The 15951-nt window shown below is 46.5% G+C and overlaps 1 protein-coding gene across 2 annotated transcripts in view; it reads right to left on the reverse strand.

Moving 5' to 3' along the window:
- The window catches only part of PRKG1 (protein kinase cGMP-dependent 1), a 916981-nt gene that overhangs the window by 808818 nt on the left and 92212 nt on the right, over positions 1-15951 (reverse strand). The window contains exon 1 of one of the 2 annotated variants that reach the window (XM_048505458.1): positions 1492-2333. The exons of the other annotated variant lie outside the window; for it this stretch is intronic. Coding sequence (XP_048361415.1) covers positions 1492-1805 — 314 coding nt within the window. The 5' untranslated portion in view covers positions 1806-2333. Of the gene's footprint in view, positions 1-1491; positions 2334-15951 lie in introns of those variants that run through there. 2 annotated transcript variants of the gene reach the window in all.

Raw genomic sequence — 15951 nt, forward strand, 5'->3', positions numbered from 1 at the left:
CTTAGCATAAAGCTAATGAACCTCTCCTAGCGCCTGTCTGTATCAATGGTAGAACCAATGTGAAGGACAGAAAGAGACAGGGATCTCGGAGCAATCTTCAAGGGACTCAGCAGGTTGCTGCATAGAATGGATCTCATAGCACTTGTTTTTTAATGCCAACATTTAGTCCTAAAACATGCAACGCAATGCAGGGCATGCATGGAGTGTCTTTTCATCACCATGCTTCTGGAGTTCAGAATGGGGTTGAACCCTGGCACCTCTCTTTTGAGATACTGAGCTCTGTTCTGCTGCTATATTATAACCTCACAAACAAGAGCCCAGCATGAACTGACACACAAGCCATGAGATAAAACAGTCAAGGTTTCGGATTTCTGCTAACCTGAAGAGGAGGGGAAAGAAAAACATTTGAGGGTGAGGTAATCAAGGGAGAGCTCAACTCTCCCCCAAACTGGAGAAGAAACTTCGGTGCACTGAGGTGGAAAAAAGCAAAGCCCCTTTGCAGATATGTATATATATTTTTACACACCACTGAAGTAGCTATATAAATCTTGCCCATCCTTCTGTTCTCCCTAGGAAATAGCGTAAGAAAGCAGCAGAGGAGTGGAGAAGCTGCAACTCACATTCTTAACATCTGCTTTATGACAGTGCCAACAGGCAGCTTAAAGACATCTTTGCGGGGAAAGGTGAGAGCAGTTTTGCGGAAAACTGCTAACTGGTAGATCTATACCACAGTTAAAGGGCCCGAGATCACCTTTTCATCTGTCACACAGAATGATGAGAGAAACGACCCAAAATAATTTTGCCTGCCTGACTGCCAAAGGAAATCAGAGCTTGGGTGGGGGGGCACTGAGCAGCAAAAAAAAAAGGGGGGGGGAGAAAAGCCTCCCTTTCTTTAAGTAAACGGAGACCTGGCGGACAGAATGAGCACTTTTTTTATCCTCAAGTCAGTGAATTTGCACAGTTCGACCATCAGCCCCCAGTTACATTCAGGGCAGAAACCACAACGAAACGAAAAAACCAGACAGAAGCACATACCACATGGAAGAGACAGTCTATAAAGATGCTGTGATCACTTGGAGGGGGAGGTGATAAAATTAAACAGAATGCGCTCTGTTGACACTCTAGGAACTCTGGTGTGGTTTTTTTTTGGGGGGGGGGAGATTGCCTTGATGTCTGGTAAGGACGCAGTGGAATGCTGAATGTGTGCAGTTGAATGTGGCTTTGGAAAGGAGACCAGAGGGTCGGGGCGGAGGGGGGGGGCTAGGAAAAGACGCGGGAGGGGGCCATTTCTGCGGATGAGCAGGAAAGCGATGGCAAGCAGAAGGCGGGCGGCGCACAGGGATCCACAAGGCGAGTGGATGGGCAGCGCGGGCGAGAGAGACAAATGCGGGTGGGGGGAGCAGGAGCAGGAGCGACAGCGAGCGAGCGAGAGAGTGGGGAGAGCACGCCACAGGGACGCCACACGGACACAACGCTTAACCCCTGGCTTACTGTGGGCTCTTGGGGTAGAAAGGCAGGGTGACATGGCTGAGGTCCTGGATGTCAAAAGCGGTGGGCTCGGCCGAAATGGCCTGCCGCTTGGTCCTCTGCTCCCCTTGCAAGGCGCCCGTGCCCGGCTGCTGGTGCGCCGCCTGGGTGGCGGGCCGGATCACCGAGCGGTACTTGTCCAGCTCGTTCTGCAGCTTCTGGATCAGCTCGTCCTTTTGGTCCAGCTCGAGCTCCAGCTCGTCGATGAGCGCGTCCCTCTGCCTCAGCTCCTCGATCTTCTCTTGCAAGGCATATTGCAAATCCCGCAGCGTCCCCATCCTCAACCTCCACCGCCGCCTCCACCGCCGCCTCCCGGGGGCTCCTGCCGGCGCCCCCCTCGCCGCTCCTGGGAACTTTCCCCCCCGCCCCGCAAGGTAGACGCCGCCGCCGCCGCCGCCGCCTGTCCCACTTCAAGCCAACTTTGCCGATTGCGCCGCCGACCGACCGACCTCCTCCCGCCGCCGGTGCCGGATCCCGTTCGCCGTGGGACGCGCGCCTCCAGCCTGGCTGGCTCGGGGCTCGGCGCGGCGATCCGGGAGCAGCGGAGCTAGACCGGGGGGCTGGCGAGGAGCCCCATCGCCTTAAACGCTGCTCCCCCGGCGGCCCCCGCTCCTCCGACGGCTGGGCTGCTCCCCACGCTTCCTGGCTGCCTGCGTCAAGCTCGGCTGGAGAGGGAGAGCGAGAGGAGACGGAGACGGAGGGAGGGGAGGCAGGCAGGCAGGCAAGAGAGCGAGCGAGCGAGCAAGGGGCGTCTGCAGCATGCCGTAGCACATGCACTTTCCCTGTCACTCTTCCGAGGGCTACTACTCCGCTCAGCTGCACACTCCCCACCACGCGCGCGCGCGCAGCCACATTGACACGCGCAGCCAGCCAGCCAGCCCGAGCTAGGGGGGTAGGTAGGCACGGGGGCTCGTGGGCTGCCTTCTGGCCGGAAAGCCTCGCCACGTTTGCAAAAGTCGGTGCATCCCCGTGGGGTTGGCAGGACGGCGCGAGAGGCCGCATCTGGACCTCCTCACCCCCAAGCAACCTCCAGGGCTAGCCGAAGTTTGCAGCCTCAGGCTGTATACACGCTGCGTCAAGGAATGCCTGCCCGCTGTCGAAAAGGAGATAACGGGAGGACTCAACCTTTGCCTGCGGAAAGCACTTCTGGAAGCCTCATGTCGGGGGTGGGGCGGCTGGGGGACTGGCAGTGCTGAGCGTTGGGGCAAAGTACTCTCTCCACTCAACAGGTACTCTGTGCGTTGTCGAACCCCTCTCAGATTAATTTTAAATCCAACTTGAAACATTCTTTCCTCAAAGCAGCAGCTTCGATGGACTTTTTCAGCCTGCCCAGTGCAAACTGGCTGAAACTTCATCTGTAGCAAACAGGTGCATTAACTGTTGTAGATACACATTCGCACACTTTGAAATAGTCCTTGTAATGCCATTGCCAGGCTGTTTCAACAGGCTTAAAGCAACCTGGAGGGTTTTCTGTCCGTGCTTTGTGACATGGGAAATAATTGAAGGCTTGGTGACATGGGAAATAATTAGTTTTTAACCATCCACTTTTCTCAGAAGGGTCAGTTTGTCCATCTCTGTCACAGGGAGAGCAGTAAATGTAACCACCCCCTGTGTCATTAAAATGGCAACAAATAAGACAGTTATCAAAGAAAGCAATTTGTTGACTAAAGGGGGAGAGGCATTTGCATTTTAAATGGTTTTTGAAAGAAACCTAAAAGGAATTTTGATCAACCTGCTGGAAACCGCTAGCTGCAAGTTCTGAACTTATTTTTTTCCTTGCTTTGAGTGTGTGAAAGCATTGTCTACCTACATGCTGCTGAGTTTTGGCCTCAGTTTCTCAAACAGTACGATTTGAGAACAGGTGCAGCCATCAATCTACACCAAAATCCAAATTAATTTAGGCCCAAGACACCCCTTCCCAGCAGTCGATGCATGACTTTAGATTAGGCACCTGGATCCTGTTCAGTCCAGCCAATATTCCTTTCCCATCCACAATTCCAAATTTGATATCAGGAAGCAAATTACTGCTGTAAGAAACTCACTGCAGGGAAATAAAAAGTGAAGACCATGTGCCCCATCTTATTCACGGGTGTCGTGAAATATACATGCAGGACCATTTCTCCCGTGTGCATTCAAGTGCAAATTCAAAACCACAACAGGACAGTTTTATCCTGCCAGATCTAAACAAGCATTAGCCAAATGATACCATATGGCTCGAAAAATGGAGCTGCTCTTATTACAATGTTATGTTCAAACACGAACAAGCCCAGGTAGGAGAAAATAGAGATGGAGCTCATCTTGCTAGAATAGTGGTTCTCTGGGGAGGGTGAGAGCTGATTCACACATGCATATTATCACTCAAGTAATTTCAGCATCAAATAATATATTGCATATGTAAATAGGTCATCACAGAATGTATTACCAGAGACCAAACTTTCCAGTCTCCTCACAATCCTGTCTCCTCACACATTCAGAGTATACTAGTAATAAAGGGAGGAACATCATGCAAGAAGCAAGTTTTGGAGTTGGCAGAAGGAGTTGGCACCAGAGATAGTGCTGGATTAAATTGTCTTTGCATTGCAATTGTGTTCTAGGAGATAAGCATTTTCCCTGCCAATCTTTCTTAAGACAGTCCTTGCATGTGTATGAATTGAAAGATGTAGGAGAGTTCTGATTGCTGCCTACGTCACCAAATCTCCAAACAGGTGCAATGTAATTTTTCTTGATGGATTTGGACTAATGGTGAGAAATGGCAAAAAGAAAAGCTCTTCATGGACACACAGACAGTTCAGCGTAGATGGGTTGACTGGCTGGCTCCTAGGTTTTTAAAGAACAGAAGCATGATGAAGCCCAATATTTTCTCAGTAGCGGAACATTCATTAAATAGTTAAACTTAGAGAGACTAACATGGGCTATACAAGAAAGACTCCTACAGCTAGAAGGGGTCGCACAATTGTCCCCAGTTCACATATCTTTTTGTCCAATTGTCCATACTCATTTTGAATCTAGTAAGTAACTGGAGTCAGCTGTAGTCTATCATAGGGCAAGGAGTATAGGTACTTCCTCTGTGGGGTGAAGTAACTGGAGGTACAAATATTAGCAAGAAAATGGGGGGGGGAGGAGAATACTGTTTCTCCCTTCTCCCCACAGCAAGAGATAAGTGGAAAGAGGAGGAGAGAGATCTCTAGAAGGGTATGCAGAAATCTTCATTCCTGTCAGCTGCACAGAATACTAATGGCCTCAGCACCAGTGCAAGAGGGACAGTAAAGCCCTTCTCTCTCCAATCATGAATCTGAGTACTATTTTGATAGGTTCTGTTACTATCCAGCAGGGATGTTTCAGATGTGGATACCGTCAGACTCCTATTCCACTTATAATTTTTGTGTTATGAGCTGCAAAAGGATTGTAACTTGCTAATATCTACATGAAACAACTAAGGGCAAGAAAGCATAGAGTGATGTCATTAATATGGTGATACCTAACTCCATTTTTCATTTCATACATGTAAGGTGATGGAAACCATAAATGCTTGGATCTCTAAAAAGGTGGCATAAAAATGTTCTAAAAATGTTTACCATCTATTTGTTTAGAAAAATGTTCTAAATAAACAGATAGTAGTCCAAAGTGTTAGTATTGGCCAAAAAAACCCCTCATAAGTGCCTAAAATGCATTTTCTTCCATTTCAACCTATCCACTGATGTGCACATCAACAGGACTCTGATGGAAATAAGATGAGAGATAGACACAGGGATTTTTCGGTAGTGGCACTGTTTAATGTTTGTGATTTTAATTAGTTTGACTCTGCTTTTAAGGTTCTTTATAATGATGGTGGGGGTGGGGGCAGTGGTGGGATCCAAAAATTTTAGTAACAGGTTCCGATGGTGGTGGGATTGAAACAGTGGCGTAGCACCAATGGGGCTGGGTGGGGCACGACGGGGGCATGGCCAGGCATTCCAGGGGCGGGGCATGAATAATTTATCTATTACTGAAAAAAACTCTTACTGTAAAAAAAGTTCCTAATTTCTAGCTGGTAATCTTTCTGTCCATAATTTAAACTCATTATAGCAAGTCCTATCGTCTACTGCCAACAGAAAATTGACTGCCTGTCAAATAATACTTTCAAATACTTAATTTTGTTTCTAGAAATCAAAAGAAGGATACGTTCCTTAAACAAGAAACTTTACCATATTTCTAAAACATGTTTTTAAAACAGCCCAACAGGGAGAATTATCCTGTTTTCTACCTTCGCTAACCAGCCACATAGGAAACAACAGGACTTTATGATTTTTGGACCTAATGGAATTTCTAACGGAAAAGCAGACCCAATTAGTAGCCCCCTCTTGGCACACACAAATAATTAGTAACCCACTCTCGGGAACTGGTGAGAACCTGCTGGATCCCACCTGTGGGTGGGGGTGGGAGGCTGAGAACTTAGGCCTAAAGGCCTAGGACCCAAGGTTCGGGCTCAGCCTGCATAGAGGCCAAGTTTTTTGACCAAATTGTGTAAAAGTTATCTTAGGAGGAAAAAAACTGCTTGTTTTTGTTTGTTCTTCCCCTTCTCTAAAAGTTATATAATTGACTGTTATTGTGGGTTTTTTTTTAAGTTCTGCATTTCTGATCTAAGGTTGCTGTTGTGGTGTTAAGGTTTGTGGGGAGAACTTTCAAGCTTCCAGTTACATTTTTCTTTCCCACCCACACCAACTTGGGTGTTTTTGCATTTGTTGCTGCTTCTGTTCTTGTTTTGGTTGAGTTTGCTGCTGTTTGAAGATTTTTTTAAAAAATTAAGGTTTCCTATGGTTGAATTCCTGCCTTTGCTCTTTTTCCATGGTGTTTTTGTGTTTGCTGGTTATAGGTTGTTTTTTTTTTTGCAGATTTTTAATTGCCAGTTTTAATATTTGAATTTTTGCCAGTTTTAATATTTGAATTTTGTTTCCCAAACTCTTTGGTGGTTTTCCTTCTTGCTGTTTCTTTGTATGCTGGTTTTTGTTTGGTTTTCCAACTGGTGTTGTTGTGGGCTGGGTAGACTTGTGGGTCTCCCCATATTAGTTTACAGGGCTTTTGGGGAGGAGGTTTCTCTGCTAAGAGAAGTGGAGTAAATTTGCTGTGGTAATATTTTTGGGTTCTCTATATTTGAACCACACATTTCCCAATTGTTAAATTTAATTAGAGGCTAGTCGTAAAGGGCTTGTTAGAGTTTCATTTCATTCATTGCTGTAGATTTTCAGTTTCCTACTTAACAGGATATTAGCAGGTCCAATAAGAGTGAAGGTTCTGGGTTTGAAAAAAAAAATTTGTAGAGTGGTTTGGTTGTTGTGATGTTAGGTATAGAGTTGTTTCTGTGGAAGGTATTGGGAAAGTAGGGCGTGCCTCTGCTGTTTTCCTGGAGGGAAAACGTGGTGCTTAATAGGACTCCCACTCACCCAAACTTCAGCAAAGTTTGTTGGTTCCTGTGAGGAAAGTCACCATCAGCTGTGTGAAAAAGTTGGTGTCCTGCACAAAAAACCCACCATAACCCCCGTCACAATAAAATTTCTAGTACTGTGTCAGCTGAGCATAACAGCAGGGATCATGTAAGTCAGTGGTGGGGGCAAACAATGGCCTTTCCCCCCGCACATGTATTGCTATGGTAAGAGATATTTCTACACAAGTATAACAGAGGCTTCTAATAAGGTCCAATTGTTCTTTCAAAATTGAAAGAAAAAAATAGTAAATTCAAAAAGAAAGGGTGAAGATTTAAGTGAACTTTCAAGCTAGCAAGTCAGATTTCATTCTTCTGACACAATTTTCTCAAGTAAAAGATTTCTACCTTCCTTCCAACCACTTCCCCTATATAGCCCACTACAATTAAAATCTAGATTTCCTAACTCTCTGGCTTCTGAAAGTACAGACTCCTCTTGAGTCTTTGGCAGTCTGTGGACATCTTTTTGAAGACAATCCACTCATCAGCCACATTCTTTATTGCATTGAAAAGATCAAAGAGTTTGCAATTAATACCCTGGTATAAGATTGAAGAAATACTTCAGACAATTTTCCTTCTGCAGAAAAACTCTCCACCATGAAATGAAACGTGCTCTCACTGCCAAAACAGGTGAGACAAAATATTACTGGCTGCAATCCTACACAATGTTCTCTGTGTGTAGCAACTCAGCATTATTGAACCTTAATGCCTCCATAATTAGTTGTCAGATTGCAGCTGTCAGCAGATATACTCAAAAAGAAAACCTCTTGTTAAAGAACTAGATGTCATACAGGCGATCGTAATTCCCTTTGACTGTTGAAGGAACATGTCACCCTATTCTCTCCATTGTTAATGCTCACACACTGAATGTTGTCATAGTGAGGTTGTTGGGTTTTTTTGAGGGAAAGTAACTCAATATGAGACAATTGCTACAAAGCATGCATTGTAGTGTGCATGTTATCCTGCTATTATCAATATTTCCAGAATAATCATACACTGGTTTATTCAGATATCATGGAAACTGCATTTTCTAGAGCACAGCCTCCTGAATATTAATTGAGAGAAAAGTCAAAAGCATTACATTCAATCAATAATTTCATTAAGTGACACAGAAGGTCAGGACTGATATGATTTATGAAGCATCATATACGCTTAGTGATGCTCTGTAACAGCTAATTGACAGCTCTGAGTATAGAAACTTACATACAGAAGCAGCCCACCCAATCTGCAATTTTCCAAAAATGATTCATAAGAGTACTAGCTCATATGTTTTCAAACATGAAGGTGTTAGCCACTATACTTGCAAACTGCACCATGGGAGCAATACTAAAAAGGTCTGCGGCTTACAGGTAAGTATCGTTCGGATTGAAGCCTACATACGCTTTCTTAGGAATTGCTGGACATAGACCTGGTATAGCTTATTAGCAAAAAATGTGCAGACTTTTGAACTGCGATTTTTTAATAGAGAATTTTTAGTCATATACACTGTAGCTATATGGACTGCAATCTAAATAGGTAGATGGATGCAACAGAATAGTTTTTTAACCTATTCATTCAGCAAGGTGTACTGGTTATGAGTGGTGGACTCTAATCTGGAGAACGCTAATGGGAAGAAGCATGTGATTTGACAAAGGTAGGGTTCCCAACCTCCTGGTAGAGCCTGGAGATATCTCAGAATTACAACTGATCTCCAGACTATAGAGATTATTTTCCCTGGAAAAAAAGTGGAAGCTTTGGAAGGTGAACTCTGTGACATACTCTGCTGAGATCCCTCCCTTGCTCAAATTCTGCCATTCCTAGGCTTCACCACCAAATCTCCAGGAATGTCTCAACCTATAGGTGGCAGTCCTACAGAGGCGTACTGGGTCCAAATGGTGACCAGAGACAAAGCCTCCTCTGAGCAACCCCCCCAGGAGCCCCGCCCATTCCTGCTGCAGGGGGCCAATGAAGCCCCACCCACCTGAAGAGCATGCAAAGTTGGGCCACCCCCTGGCCTCCCTGGAGATCAGGGACGTGGCCGTCCTTTTGCTTTTAGCAGACCCTGTCCTGCCTTGAACTATCTTTTCAAGTTATGGTGATAATTTCAACAATAACTTGTTGAAAAAGATAGTCCAAGGCAGGACTAGGCCTACTAAAAGCAGGGGGATGGAACCACATTCCTGATCTCCAAGGCCTTGGACTATGTTTTCAAGTTATGGTGAGCATTTCAACAACATACCCATGAACCTTTGCTAAATATGCAAATTAGTACATTGTAAAATTAATCAACTTTCCATCAACTATACAAAAACCAAGGTTATGGCAGTGGTCACACATCAGCAGGATCACCCTCCTCTGGGGTAAGTGCCCCGAGGAGAGCAAATCTGCCAGTGTGGCCGGCATGGCATTCCCTTAAGAGGATTCACACACACCCCTTGGATGGGACTCTTAAAGCCATATCACAAGTTCCCAGGTATGTACCAAATTCTTGGATTAGATTAGAAACTGGCATATTGAAAGTTGAAACAAGAATTCATGTTCTTTCTGTCTTTAAGTGGTTGACAGGTAGTATAAATCCCCAAGGCTGTTTCCCTTAATATTCCAAGACTATTTTCAATCTAGATGGTATAAGGCAATTTTAACTTTGCTTCAAAATTTAGGACTCTCTCTCCAAGTGTATCAAATAGTGGCAAAGATCGAGCAAATTCAATTGTTAAGCAGGGAGTAATAGATTCAGAAAGACAACTGGATTTGCAGAGAACATCTGGCTTCATTGTTCCTGAAACTATCAGATATAACATTGCTTCCACTGCCTGCTTGTATTTTCTTGAATCAAATAACTCCAGAAGAGCATTTACACTAGCCAGAAGTATGGCTATGCCTTTGGCAGTTCTGGAGGGGAAATACAGGAAAATCCCTTATACACAGAGAATCTGTTCCTGTTTGAAGCACATGTTTTTTAGTTGTCCTACTTATAGCAAGATTCATATCAGCCCACTGTTTGAAAGGTTCCCAGGTCTGCAAGTACAGAATATCTGTTCAGGATAACAAAGATTGAAGCTGTTCAAAACACTTTCTTAAATCATTAAATCTCTAGCTTTTGTGGTTAGATTTATCCATAAATTGATTTTATTTCCATTGTCTTTCTCCTCCGTTCTCCATCCATCCATTAAGTGGCTTTCATCCATTCAAGTCCGGCTAGTCCATTCCATTGGCCCCTCCCTTCCTCCACATTTTCCGCTCCATTAGTTCCAACCCCACTGCTGTTTTCCTTCATTCTCCACTATCCATTTCTTTGAATATTAAAGTTCCACAGAACCTATTCCATGTCTTTATTCCAGTCCATTCTTTCGTGTCCCTCCATATAGAGCCTCTTTTATCCATGGGCCACATCTATGGAACCACTGTGTTGGTCCATTCTTTCTTTCAGGTTCCATTGGTGGTGGGATTCCATTTCAGTCCTTGTGGTCTCATGGGCAAGTGGGGCTATCTTTATAGGGCATAGTCTAAGGCGTTCTAGAAGGGGATTTCAAACAAGGGTCCTGCTGGGGCCATGTGTTCGTTCATGTCCATACCCGTGCGTTCGGTCCATTCCATACTGGGGTGCCTCCATTCCATACCCTCTGGCCACTGTGTCCTCCATCCATGTTGGTCCATGCCTGGGGTCCTCCATCCATACTATATGGGTTTCAGGTTCTGACTGGTCGTGTGTTTCCAGAAGCATCCTTCTTCCTTCCATGTGCGGTCCATGGGATCTTCCATTATGACCATCTTCCTTCAAATGGCCCTTCCATTTCAATACCATATCCTCCATATTTTCTCGGCCTCTTCCTTTCCAGCCCTTGAAGCCACCCTACTGTGTGGCTTGATCCACCCTTCCTCTTCCTTCACGATACCGTCCATTGGCCTCCATGGCCATTCCGGCCACGGTGGGGTTGTCCATTCCAAATCGGCTGTCCATGCAGTGGCCTCCGTTGTCCTCCACCACCACATCTCCCTGGTGCTGGCCGGGTGTGGCCGGCCGTCCATTCTTCCGCCACTGCCGGCCGTGTTCCTTGCGCGCTGCGACTGGTGGCGGCGGTTCCACTGGGCTCGATCCACGCGTCCATCTTCCGGCTGGAAGTGCCATCCATGCTTGTCTGTGGTCGTGTGTTATGCATTCTGGTCGGTCCGTTCCACTCTGTTCTTCGCCACTTAACTTCCATGCCCATGCCGCTCACCTGCCTTCCGCCTTCCGCCGCTCCGCCGCTGCCGTATTTCCATATTTCCGCATTCCGCGTATTTGCCCGCCGTCCATACCTGCCGCCACTACCCATTCCACCTGCCGCTCACCGCACCCATTTCCGCCACCTGCGCATATTTCCACCGCCGCCTGCACCGCCGCATCCATTCAGTGCCACCCTGCCGCCGCCGCCGGTCCGCGCCGCATTATCCGCCGTCCGCCGCCGCATACCGCGCATTTCCGCCATATTTCCGCCGTTCCATACCTTATTTTCCATATTTCCGCCGCGGCTCCGCATGCCGTTCGCCATACCTGCCATCCGTTATTATTTATTTCCACTGCCATGCCGCCTGCCCACCCGGCCACCTGACTGCCCCGCCCCTCGGCGATTGTTCGGCCTGCCGGTTCGCTCGCTCACCCCCCCACTCACTTGCCCGCCCACTCGCTCGCCGCTTACCTGCTTGCCTCGCTTGCCCGTCCGCCCCTGCTCCTTGCCATGCCGCTCGGCTCCCCCACTTGCTCTCTCACTTGCTCACCCCGGCTCTGCTCGGCTCACCCGCTTGCCTCGTTTCCTTTGGTAGTTTCCGGGAAGGGGCAGCCCGCCAGGGAGCCTCACAAGAAGCCAGCGAAGAGCATGACTTGCGGCTCATGAGCCCAGCATGGGTTCCGACCCCTGGAGGCTGAGACCCGTGCCGCGGTCTTTACCTCCTGCCACCTGCCCCGCTGCTTGCGGAGGCAGGCGCTGACCCGGCGGCCCGACAGAACGAGCCGAGGCAGCCATGGGCCCATCTTCCAGCCTGCCCTGCAGGAAGCAAGACCCCTGCCCACCCAGAATACCAAACACTGGCCAAATTCTGCACTCCCCCATCCCATTACCACAAGGGTAGAGACGTTTAACTCTGAAGCGGAGGTGCGGGCGCATCTGCCATGGAGGGGAGGGGGATTAATCATTAACAGACTTGCTGGGTCAGTTGAAGTTGAAGTTAATCATTAACCGGCAGTTTGCAGAACTGAGGAAGATTGATCAAAGGAGTTGAAGTTAATCTTTAACAACCGGTTCGCCGAACTGAAGACAATGTAACAACCGGTTCTATCGAACCGGTGCGAACCGGCTGCATCCCACCTCTGGACCCACCATTCCTCCCTCTTGGGGAGGGTTTTAAAAATGGGTTCTCGCTGGATGCCTTTTAGTCAATAAACCGCTGTTTTAAGGGAATTCTAAAGGGATTTAATGATCCCATTTTATAATTGTGGGAGTAAACTATTTATTTGTATCTAGTCTTTGCTCCTTTTGTTTGCCTGTAATAATGATGGAATTTTATGTTGCACACTGCCCAGAGCCCCCTGGGGATAGGGCGGTATAGAAAACTAAATAAATGGATGGATGGATGGATGGATGGATGGATGGATGGATGGATGGATGGGACTCATTCTCCTCATACTGGTAGCATGGCCAAGGGGTAGGACAAGTAATGCCCCCCCAAAGCCACAGCCCAATCACTACACATCTGAATAGCATAAACCAGAAATCTGCAGCTCAATTATCATCTAAACCTTGATGAATTTACCAAACACCTTTGCCATGTCACCTATCTCTCAGCCTCAGCCCATCATCTGAAACAGTAAAATGATGCTCCTGAACTACCTTAAAGTGTTGTGCAAATTACACTGACTGTGGATCATGCCAGAATGCAGATAAGTATAGCGAGCAAATGAACTGCCTTGACCTGGATGGTGGGGACAAGCTCAATTTTGTCTTCTGGCCATATAACCTGGAAAACCCACAACATCCTAATGCAACAGAAGTTTGGATTGCAGAAATCTGTAAATACAGCTGCAACAAACCATAAGCATTAACGTATTTATAGCAACAGACAGTATGTACTAGACGCAGTAGTATGGATTTATAAACTGCTGTGATGGACAGGTTAGGTTCCACCTCTCCTTGGGCTTGACCAATGGAAGCTGACAGAATGTTGGTGAGCTGCCATTTGGGAAATAGCTGTTGTGGGTTGGCTGCGAGGGAATGAGAAACACACACACATCAGTGAAACTCTTGGTCTGTATATGTTTTGCAATATGAATAAATGGTGAATGGAACATTGTATAACTCAGTGAAGTTTTTGAGTGGGGGCCTATTGTTAAAGAAGACTGGGCTACCCTGTCTGCTGATGTCTCTTGTGTGAGAGATAAGCCCTGAGAGGTGAAATGCTCATGGCTCTCTGAGATTTCAAAAGAGACAAGGATAGGGTTTTTTGACAACCTGACCTACTGTTAACTCTGAACTTGAGAAAGAAAGGTGTAGAGAGTAGTAGGCACTGTGTGTGAGTGGAAAGGAGCATCTCATCTGCCTTGTGAGAAACTTTCTCCATAGTTTTTCTTCATATTTGCACAGATATTCATTTGTATTGAATGGCTGTTTTCTGCTATCAGAAGGAAAGTGGAGTGGCACTCTTCCCTTCTACTGCAGACACCTATACCCACACACCCAGAGAGAGAGAGAGAGAGAGAGTCCATTTCTATTCCTGATGATCTCCTGAACGAGTCCATTTCTATTCCTGATGATCTCCTGAACCTAGACCAGGGGTAGGGAACCTGCGGCTCTCCAGATGTTCAGGAACTACAATTCCCATCAGCCTCTGTCAGCATGGCCAATTGGCCAATTGGCCATGCTGACAAATGGTAGAATTCTAGTATCCTGATCTGTTCCTGAACACAGCCTTTTGGGAGGCCAGCAGGAAAATTCAACTATGTGACTGAAATTCCACTCATGATTCTCACTGGATACAAGACATGACTTCACCATCATTTGGCAACAATCTGATCTTTTATTGGATGTGGAAGATTTACACTTTTCAATGTACTGACACACAGTGGCAACACATAAACACATGACTGGGAAGCAGCACAAATTATATAGAATCCTACCCTATTGTGGCTCCAGCTATCATGCTGCTTAACAGCTAACAATCTTCAACTCCTCCAGCCATAGTGCCACCTGCCCCCACTCCATTTTTGCAATCCCATGGAGGCAGCAGCAACAGAAGGATTTTCAAGCCTTTCATATGTTTGGTGGGCTATGATCTATTCGGGTTGAACATTGTATAGTATTGGTTTAATCGACAGATTTGTCTCCATGCTCTCACTGCCTTCTCACACTACATCACGTTAAAGAACATGAGCAGAGCACAAGGCAACATCCCCTCTAAAATTTTGATATGCAGGGCCTCAGGCAAAAATCTCAAGATGCCTGAGATGAACACTGTTCACAGGAATCCAATAAAATAGTTATCACGATCATGAAAACAGAAAGGGAAAAAGGGTCATTCAAGGAAGTAGCAGGAAGCCAACCATTTTGCTGAGGAAACGTATAACTAAACTTAGTTGCAATCAAAACTAAAATCTCTCTCTCTGATTTGCAGTTCATATCATGTATAGACATAATACCTTCGGTCAGAAAGACTAACAGCCACACTAGTCAGAGTTACACTCTTTTAAGTCCATTGAAGTCAACCGGCTTACTAGAGTGTAACCCTCTTAGGGCTGCACTGAAACTGTACCATATGGAGCAGAACTGCACCCTTTTAAGCATTGATTTCAATGGCCTTAGAAAGATATAAATCTGCTTAGGGCAGCATTGTTAGCAGGGGTGTAGCTTTGTATAACAGTGTCCAGGGCTCACTCAGGGTGCCGCCACTGTCCCCAGCTACGCCTTGGCCCTGAACTCCTTGTGGAGATTAGGAATAGGGCCAGCCAACACGCTCCCTCCCCAACCTCCACATGGAGTTCGGGAGTAGGACCAGCTGGATTGCCCAGTCCCAATCTCCACTTTAAGATTGAGAGTGATGCTCTCTTTGCCCTTCTCCTGATTTCCACATGAAGATCAGGAGCGGTGCAGGCCTATTTGATGCTGCCCTCAGCTCGCCCTGGTCCAGTCTGCAATTTAAAGTTCAAGCCAAGCCTCACTGAGGCCAGACTGAGCACTGTGGGCTGCCGGCTCTAGTTTTATACTGTTGCATCTGCCCCCAAACTCCACCTGGCTGGGCAAGCTGAGGCCAGCATCAAACGGCCTGCAGTGCTCTTGATCTCCAATTTGGAGGTTGGAGGCAGGGCAAAGCAAGCTGGCTGGCCTCATTCCTGATCTCGACATGGAGTTTGGGGGCAAGGCAAGCCCCACTTGCAGGCATTCAACTACACCACTGCAAGGGCGCAGTTGTGTGTGGGGTGGGGCATGGCCCTGCAATGTGCCCCTGAAGAAGTGGTGCCTAGGGCTCCAGCATCCCCACACCCCCTTGTTACGCCACTGATGATTAGCTTGTCTGTTACATACTTATATCAACACTGTCCTAGAATCCATACAAGGTTTTTTTTCGAGAATCATATGCCTCTTGTTCTATTTACCCTGAATACAATCTCATATTTTAATCTAAATATATTCCTTCTTCAAAGACTTCCAGAGCACTCATAAACACCAGACTGGGTAGTAATTCAGTGGTTCATTCACAAAAAACATTGCCCTCTACTGAAATACTAATTCAGCAGTTTCAATCAGAATCTGTAGTTTCACTGAAATACCAGGTATTCTTGTTCATTACATTTTCTGTCCCTTTTGTTGTCTGACCTGGTCTTTTTCTGCAGATCTGTTAAGGAACTGATAGCCAGAGAGGTTTCAACTGAAACTAAGGCCCTTTCCCCACTTACCGTTTGCGGCACGCCACTTTCAGCGCGAGTCATTTCTGGCGCGGGGTCGTGTTCCCCACTGCAG

Source organism: Sphaerodactylus townsendi, linkage group LG08, assembly GCF_021028975.2.
Source record: "Sphaerodactylus townsendi isolate TG3544 linkage group LG08, MPM_Stown_v2.3, whole genome shotgun sequence".
Lineage (NCBI taxonomy): Eukaryota > Metazoa > Chordata > Lepidosauria > Squamata > Sphaerodactylidae > Sphaerodactylus > Sphaerodactylus townsendi.